General features: G+C 51.2%; 2 protein-coding genes across 2 annotated transcripts in view; one reads left to right on the top strand and one right to left on the bottom strand.

Annotated features, from left to right (window-relative positions):
* Positions 1 to 8,925, bottom strand: part of LOC135442970 (erythroblast NAD(P)(+)--arginine ADP-ribosyltransferase-like) — a 31,778-nt gene that overhangs the window by 9,270 nt on the left and 13,583 nt on the right. The gene's annotated exons all lie outside the window — the stretch shown is intronic.
* LOC135443774 (NAD(P)(+)--arginine ADP-ribosyltransferase 2-like) lies at positions 1,269 to 2,018 on the top strand. The gene has a single exon (XM_064704401.1). The coding sequence runs from the start codon at positions 1,269 to 1,271 to the stop codon at positions 2,016 to 2,018; it is 750 nt and encodes a 249-aa protein (XP_064560471.1).

Genomic DNA, 8,925 nt, shown 5'->3' with positions numbered 1-8,925 from the left:
AAGTTCTTTGTTTCAAGACACTATATAGCTTTCTAATCCAATGGACCGTTATTTTGCTTTTCTAACCTGTCGCCATAACTCACTTCCATTGCACTGCAGATGTTTTTACCCAATGGGCTTCTAACTCACGTGCACACCTTTTCTTCTATTATAACTCATAAGCTCTTCACTTACTGTATTCAACCACATTTCTGTAGTATAGACCCTTCACCTTCTTACCCAATAGAGTTTCTTACTTACTTCAGGCATATTCTTACTCACAACTTTAGAAACATAAATTTAGGATTTTTCTACTAAATGCCTGTGTACTTTATTCTTATATCAATTCAAGCTTTTGGGGGGCACTGGGGACACTTGAGGGAGGGACACGGGACTGGGGTTGCATGGGATTGTAGAGCTGGGCCATGGGGAGCTCCAGCATGACATTGTGGAAACAAGGGTTGATCCCCAGATTTGGGTTGGGGTCCTGGGGTGACACCAAAAGTGTCACGGGACTGGGAGCTTGACTGAGGTGTAGGAGAGGGCTGAGGGGGACGCTGGGGTGGGTGAGGGAGTGGCTTTGGGAATTTGGGTGTGGTTCATGAGTGGCCTGAGTCACAAGTGGTCTAAAGAGGTGTGGGAGCAGAAATGAGTTCGTGGGGAGCACTGGGGGGATTTCAGAAGGCCTAACACAGCACTGAGATTCGGACTGGAGAGTGTTGGAGCACTGAGGGGACCCTGGGGATGTCAGGGATTGTTCCCAGGATTTGACCTGGGGAACGGCAGAGGGCTGGAGTGACACCAGGCGGGAAGTGAAATGGGACTGGGAGTTGGGTTGTGGGGTTTGTGGGCAAAGGGATGACACTGGGGGGCACACAAAAGTCAGGTCAAGGGGGTGCAGTGTAGGAGTGGGGTTGTTGTCATTGGATACACTGCTGGGGAACAGGGAGTTAATTGAGAATTTGGATTGAGTTCCTGGGGGTCATTAGGGGGAAACAACTTGTAGGGGGCATGGGACCTTGAGAGTGAGATTCATGTCCTGGGTTTCTGAGGGATACTGGAGATTCCAGGAATAATCTCAGGATTTGAGATCAGCATTCCAGGATTTGTCCACAGGTCTTCTGGCCTCAGCTGCCCCTCAACCCTGCCCCAGGTGTAACCCAGTTCCCATCCACAGTCACTCATAGAGGAACACTTCCCATGTACCCCGGTGCCACCTCAGTGTCTCCTTTGTGTGTCCATCTTTGTCTTCCAGTTTCCCACACTGGTCGTGGTGGACATTCACTGCCATGGTCCCCCTGGCTCACATCCTGTCATTGCTGGCAATGACTGTGGCCGCCACAGCCATCAAGGTGGTGCCCATGGACATGGCCCAGGACTCCTTCGATGACCAGTACCGGGGCTGCGGCCCTGCCATGACCAAGGCATTGCCGGCCCTCCACAAATTTGAGTTTCAGAAGAATCCTCTCTTTGCCAAGACCTGGAGGAAGGCCGAGGCTGAGTGGCGCAAGAGGGGTTCCCATGTGTCCCCTCTGGCATCTCCAGGCCAGGCTGTGGCTGTCATGGTCTACACCATGAAGGACATTTACAAGGACTTCAATGCAGCCGTACACGTGGCTGGACGCTCCAGCCAGGAATACCGGAACAACTTCCACTTCAAAACGCTGCATTTCCTGCTGACCCAGGCTCTGGTGACACTGAGGCAGGCTCAGAACGGGCAGTGTCGCCAGGTGTTCCGGGGTGTGCGTAATGTCCGGTTCCAGGCACGGCAAGGCCAGAGGGTCCGGTTTGGTCAATTCACATCAACGTCTCCACGTAAAGAGATTGCTCTGCACTTTGGGACAGACACGATATTCCAAGTGCAGACGTGCCATGGTGTGGACATCCGGCAGTTTTCCATGTATCCAACAGAGGAAGAGGTGCTGATCCCGCCATATGAAACCTTTCAGGTCACCCAAGTCATCTGGGATGGGAAGAGGACATGGATCTGGCTCCGCTCTGTCGGGACCTTCACCAAATACAACTGCGCATTGCTGTGAGGTGACAGCACTGGGGACACCCTGGGGGGATGCGGACACTCACAGTGGGCATGGGGACCCCCATGATAAGGCTCAGAGGACAATGACACTCACTGGGGATGGGGGACAGGGGTACAAGGGTACCCACAGTGTGTGGGTGGACAAGGACAACCACAGCTGGAGAGAAACACAGGGATACCCAGTGCAGGGGACACCCACTGACAGTGTGGGGACAGGTACACCCAGTCTTGGGGACAGCCACTGTTGGCTGGGGTCACACATGACAGGACTCATGGGGTTTGGGGACACTCCCTGCTAACTATGGGGGCACACACTGAGAGTTTGGGGTCAGGGACATCCCATGATGGGGACACCAAATCTGGGGGCACCCGTTGTGGGCATGGAGAAACGAACATCCATGACAGGGCACTGAGATGGGAACCCCTCAACTGGGAGGGGATAGGGACAGGGATATTCCTGCCAAGAAAGGCTAGGGAAAATGACAGAGACAGAGATAGAGACAGGGACAGAGACAGGGATGTCCCTATACTGACCCTGTCCCTCCATACCAAATGCAGTGCTGAGGGGATGGGCCCTGTGTGCTGTACATGGGTTGGCCAGGAGCCCCATAACATTCCCTGAACCCCTGTCACTCCCTGCCACCCCTATGGCACTCCCTGGGTCCCCCTAACCCCTGTCACTGCTAAGCCCACCATGAAATCTCTTACACCCTTGGCCGCCATATCCCACAGTCCCCAACACCTCATCACCTGTCACCTCATGGCCCCCATCTATCTTGTCACCCCCGACACACCATTATGACTGTCCCTGACCTCCTTACTCTTCCATGGTCACCCTGACCCCCCTCTTTCTTCCCATCCCCTGGAGCATCCCCAGAGCCTTCTTCCACCTCAGAGAACTCCTCCTCACCCCACATCCCTGGAAGTTTCCACCAGGCTCCCCTGAGCCACAAGGCCAGCAAAGTCACTGAGGTCACTGTGGTCACTGTGCTGACTGTGGCAACCATGGCCACCATGGATGCCAAGGTCACTGTCATTGCTGTGGCCACCACAATCAGCAAGATCACCAAGACTCCCATGGAAATAAGACCCCCTAAGCTACTAAGGCCACCACAGCCACTCTGTCCCCCATGAGCACTATAAACCACCAGGGCCACTGTGACCACCACGATCACTATAACCACCACAGCCACTCTGGCCTCCATGCTCACTGTAACCACCAAGGACAATGTGACCACCATGATCACCGGGACTCCCTGAGCCACAAGGATACCACAGCCACTGTGACCACTATGACCACCAAGGCCTTTGTTCAAAGGAATTCTATTAAATAATGCTATCATAACAATTCCATTAAATAAATCTGTCACAGCCAGCCAAATGTGATTATTTTTAAGCAGGGCTTGACGTCATTCCCCACACCAACACTCATGCGAATGTCTCTTTCTCTCAGCCTCAAGGAGGGTCCTAGGGGAGCATCCCCTTCCCAAAAGAGGAACCTCAAAGACATTTCATTTCCAGCAGAAATAGAGGACAGGAATTCCTGTCTGAGAGCGGACTGGACATTCCCCGGGTGAGCTGATGAATGACCAGGCGCAGCTCTGGTGCTTCAGCATCAGTTGTCAATTCAGAGTTGGTGATTTGGGCTGGTTTTAGCCCAGTTCAGCACCAAAATCAGCACAAGGATCCTCTCAGCGGAGCCCTGATGGCCACAGATGGGGCATTGATTCTTGGTCACATTCCAGGCAGAGCATCCTACCACATCCTGCTGTTCATGGAGACCTTAAAGGCTGGAAATTGGAAGGCTTAAGAGGGCAAGGGCAGGTCCTGTCCATTTGGGAGGGACAGTCCCTAGTGCCAGTCCAGGCTGGGGGAGACGTACTGAAGCAAATCTGGTGAAGGACATGGGGTTGGTGGTGGGTGACCAGTGGAGCTGGCTGTGTGGCCTGGGGCCAGGAGGTATCTAGGGGACATCAGGAGGGGTGGGGCCAGGAGGTCAGGAAGTGATTGTGCCCCTCTGCCCTGCCCAGGGAGGCACATCAGGATTGCTGTGTCTAGCTCTGTCCAGTGTCATGTCCAGTTATGGGCTGCTCTGGATCCAATCGTGGTCTCAGGGATAATGTCACATGAGCTGGGAGGTTGGGCCAGGTGCACACTGGGGGTCCTTTCTGCGTGATCCAGTCTGGGATTTGCGGATTCTGGCAGTTGCAGTTCAGGAATTGTCCACAGGAGGGCAGCAGTGAGCAGTTCCAGGTGCCAACAGCAGGCTGCAGCACGAGCTGCTAGCACTGCCGAGCACCCGCCCCGCCCCATTCAGGCCCTGGGGGCTCTGCAATGCTTTGGGGTGGAGTCACCTTAAAGCCCATCTGGTGCCAGCCCTGCCATGGGCAGGGACATCTTTCCCTGGTCCAGGTTGCTCCAGGCCCTGCCCAGCCTGGCCTTGGACACGGCCAGGGATGGGGCAGCCACAGCTTCTCTGGGCAGCCTCTGCCAGGGTATCACCACCATCACTGGGAAGGATTTTATAGGAAAGGTGGGTTGTCAAAAATGACTAGATGGATTGGATTCTTTTTTGGGAAAAATTGTTGTCAATGTCTTCAAAATGGATCTCTATGGCTCCACAAAAATGAAGTTTTTCACTGAACCCTGGTGCTTTGACCAGAAAGTTTCAACTCCAGAACTTGGAGAGAGAAACCCTGCAGGGAATATGGCTGTGGAAACTCCTGATCACTCTGACCATCATGTCTGGACACTTCTGACCTCCACGCTGATTGCTCTGGCCAGAGGAGCGATGACAGGGATGTTGCTGGTCAAAGAGACAACAAGGACATTACTAGTGAAAGAAGGATAATTGAGAAGATTGTGTTTTTAAGGGGACTGGGCCAAAGAGGACCAAGTAGAAAATTTCATATGAATACAGTGAGCTATAAATCCTGGTAAACTGGTGTAATAAATGGCTTTGCTTTGCTGGCATTGCAGAGTCCATGTCTCTCAATCCCCACACACCAGCTGCCCAGTCCCAATCCCAAACCTCTGTTTACCCTTCCAGTGTCTCAGTGGTACTCCCCAGCATCTTGTTTCTGCTCCCAGACCTTTGTAACCTTCTTGTGACCCCAGGCCGCTCAGGACCCTCACCCAAATTCCTAAAGTCACCATTGCCCCCCCACCACCATCAGCCTTGGCCCTCTCCCAGACCCCAGTCCCACTGTCCCACTTCCAGCCCTGTTACCCATTTCATGTCACCCCAGGACCCCAACCCAAATTCAGGGACCAACCCCTGACCCTGCAATGTCAGCCTGGAGCCCTCCATCACCACGGTCTACAGCCCCTGTCCCATGTTCCTCCACAAGTGTCCTATGGAATTCCCCCAGCCACCAATATCAAAATCGGCCAGAGTGCATTCCCTGATTGAACTGGAGGTAGCAGAAAGCCGGAATTCTTGATCAGCTCAAACTCACAACACATCTCTCCTGGTGCTGCACATCAGGGGGGACTTTGCCAGAAAAATCTATCCATCCTAATTGTATATATACATCAAAATGCACTTCTTAGCTAATACAAAAACAGCACATTTCCCCGTAAATAATTGGCATGACTCTGCCTCTTTTGGGAAATAATTTTTTTTGTCCTGGAGGGTCATAAAAATGGGGTATCAGGATGTGGGTTTCACTAAATGCCCCAATATGCCAGATGACCTTGCCTCAGACTTTCGTTTTGGGCTGGCACTGCTCTTTGTGTGTAACAGATCTTGCCACATACCCCTCATGCAGTTCCTTATATCGCTTTCTCCACAGGTTCCAGCAACCTTTGCCCTTCTGTGTGCACACTTTTACAGCCTTTTATTGTTTTTTGCTAGTTCTTTTTAAAGCACTATCCAGCATCTTCAGGGGATCTGAAACTTTCTATTCTCTCTCTTATTGCTCAGTGCCCACAAACCCAATCCCACAGTCCCATGTTCCCCCAGTTCCCCCCAGTCCCACTCACCACTTCTCACTGAGTTGCTGCCTTACCTCAGATTCCGATTGGGGTCCCCTATCAGATGACATCTCTGTAGGCACCTTGAGCCTGGGGATGATCTACTGGGGGAGTGCTCTGGCCTTGTTTGTGTGGCAGGAGAAGTTCTGGACCCCAAAAAGGGATCGATCCACCAACACCAAGAGATAACCTGAGCCTATGTTGGTGTGGAAGCTCAGTAAATCCATTTGCCAGTTATAGGCAGGAGTGATTCCACTTCCAGTGATGCCTGGAGGTGATGGTTTTGAATTTAAACCGTTCTTTTAAAAACATATCAGGCATTGCTCTCTAACAGGCCTGACAATTTTGTCCTAAGGACGCTGAGATTCTGAGGCCGCAGACCGATCCCCATCACATCGATTTCCCAGAGTTTTGCTGGTGCTTTTCTCCTTTACCAATTGCAGCATCAGTTGGGGAGGGCCTGACACCTGGTTATTGGGAGTTACCTCTCACCTACCCACCCAGCCACCCTCATTATTGTGGGCTTTTAGGTAAGCAGCCAATTTTCAATCTGCCCAATTCTATCCAGGCCTCACCTCTGGGGCTGAAATTCCTTTCTCAGGAATTAACACCAGGATGCTTTGTCACAGAACCTACTGTGTAGCTTTAATGCAAGTCTATTTCCCACAGGGATTTTTCAAGCCCCAACCTGCTGTGTCCTGGATTGTAGTAGAGCCACTTCTTTGGGCAGCTGGGTGGAATCAAGGAGGGACAATAATTCTTGATTATATTTAATCGGAGCTCCCCGTGCTGTAATTGACTTCTTTGTTTCCATATGTCTCCATGGGCATGAGCAGTGCTCAAAGCAGATGGCAAGTGAGTTCCTATGTTTGCCCTTTTCATCACTCCCAATTCCAGAGCTCTTTGTAACACATCGAGCTCCTCCCCTTGTTCCACATCTCCTTGCAGTTACAGTGACCAGAGTATATACCAGAAACCTTTGTCGCAAATTGGATTTCTTGGCCACTTGGATGAGGAGAACAGTCATTGCTGTGGCATACATTCATCTGTGCCAATCCTGGCTGATGTCGCGTTGTTTTGAAGAGCACCCCACAGGAGCCCTGAAGGCTCCCTCAAACACGAGGCCCCAGAATGACCTTGATTTGGACTCCTGTGGAAGGACAGGCATTCGGTAACTTAAAGATGCTCCTCAGGTCTGCATCTCCCGTGGGATTTCCTCTCCTTTGAGCTTTTTGTGTACCAATGAAAGCAGCAGTCCCTGTGTGTCCTGTTTACCACCCAGCTGCCCAAAGAAGTGGCTGTACAACAATCCAGGACACACCAGCTTGAGGACTGACAAATCCCTGTGGGAAATAAACTTACAATAAAGCTGCATGAGAGGTTCTGCAACAAAGCATCCTGGTGTTAATTCCTGAGAAAGGAATTTCAGCCCCAGAGGTGAGGCCTGGATAGAGTTGGGCAGATTGAAAATTGGCTGCTTATCTAGAAGCCCACAATAAAGAGGGTGGCTGGGTAAGTGGCTGAGAGGTAACTCCCAATAACCTGGTCAGGCCCTCCCCAGCTGATGCTGCAATTTGTAAAGGAGAAAAAGGCCAGCAAAGCTCTGGGGCATTGATGTGAAGGGCACAGGACTGCAGCCTCAGATCCTCAGTGTCCATAGGAGAAAATTCTGAGGTCTGTTACAGAGAAATGTCTGATATGTCTTCAAAAGAACCCTTTGAATTCAAACCATGACCTCCAGGTATCACTGGAAGTGGAAACACTCCTGGGAATTGCTGGCAAATGGATTTTCTGAACTACCATGCCAACAAAGGCTCAGGTATCTCCTGCTGTTGGTGGATCCCTTTTTGGCGGGTCCAGAAGTACTCCTGCCACACCAACAGGGCCAGGAAAGTCACCCAGGCACTCCTCCAAGAGTTCCATACCCAGGCTCAAGGTGCCTGCAGGGATGTCATCTGATAGGGAACTCCAACTGGTATCTGAGGTGTGGCAGCAACTCAGTGTGAAGTGGGGAGTGGGACTGGGTGGCACTGGAGGGACATCAGTCTGTGGGATTGGGGTCTTGGAGGGTGAGCAATAAGAGAGAGAATAGAAAGTTTGAGTTCTCCTGCAGGTGCTGCATAGGGCTTTAAAAAGAACGAGCAAAAAACAATAAAAGGATGTAAAATGTGTACACAGAAGGGCAACGGTTGCTGGAGCCGGTGGAGGAAGAGATAAAGGGCAATGCAGTGAGGGGTTTTTGGCAAGTTCTGTAACACAGAAAGAGCAGTCACTGCAAAAGCAAAAGTTTGAGGCAAGGTCATCTGGCATATTGGGGCACTTAGTGAATCCCACCTCCTATCACCCCATTTTTATGACCCTCCAGGACAATAAAAATTATTTCCCAAAAGAGGCAGAGCCATTCCAATTATTTACGGGAAATGTGCTGGTTTTGTATTAGCTAAGAAGCCCATTTTGATGAATATTTATAATTAGGATTAACAGTTTCTCTTGACAAGGTCCCTTCCTGATGTGAACAAGGAGAGATCTGCTGTGAGTCCGATAAAGAATTCGATCTTTCTGCTGCCTCCACTTCAATCAGGGAGTTCGCTCCTGCTGATTTCGATATTGGTGGCTGGGACTACTCCATGGGACACTTGTGGAGGGACATGGGACTGGGATTGTAGACTGTGGTCATGGTGGGCTCCAGGCTGACATTGCAGGGTCAGGGGTTGGTCCCTGAATTTGGGTTGGGATCCTGGGGTGACATGAAATGGGTAACAGGACTGTGAGTAGGACTGGCATCTGGGAAAAGACCAAGGCGAATGGTTGGGGGCAGATGACGGGGTGGCTTTAGGAATTTGGTTGAGGTTCCTGAGCAACCAGGGGTCACAAGAGGGCTACAAATGTCTGGGAGTATAAATGAGATCCTGGGGTGCACCAAGGCGACACTA

Source organism: Zonotrichia leucophrys, chromosome 2 (genome assembly GCF_028769735.1).
Source record: "Zonotrichia leucophrys gambelii isolate GWCS_2022_RI chromosome 2, RI_Zleu_2.0, whole genome shotgun sequence".
Taxonomy (NCBI): Eukaryota; Metazoa; Chordata; class Aves; order Passeriformes; family Passerellidae; genus Zonotrichia; species Zonotrichia leucophrys.
Note: the sequence above shows the minus strand (reverse complement) of the source record. Positions and strands in the feature narration are given on the sequence as shown.

Excerpts from the sequence above, each read along its gene's own strand:
- LOC135443774 (XM_064704401.1), top strand. The coding sequence starts at position 1,269 with ATGGTCCCCCTGGCTCACATCCTGTCATTGCTGGCAATGACTGTGGCC.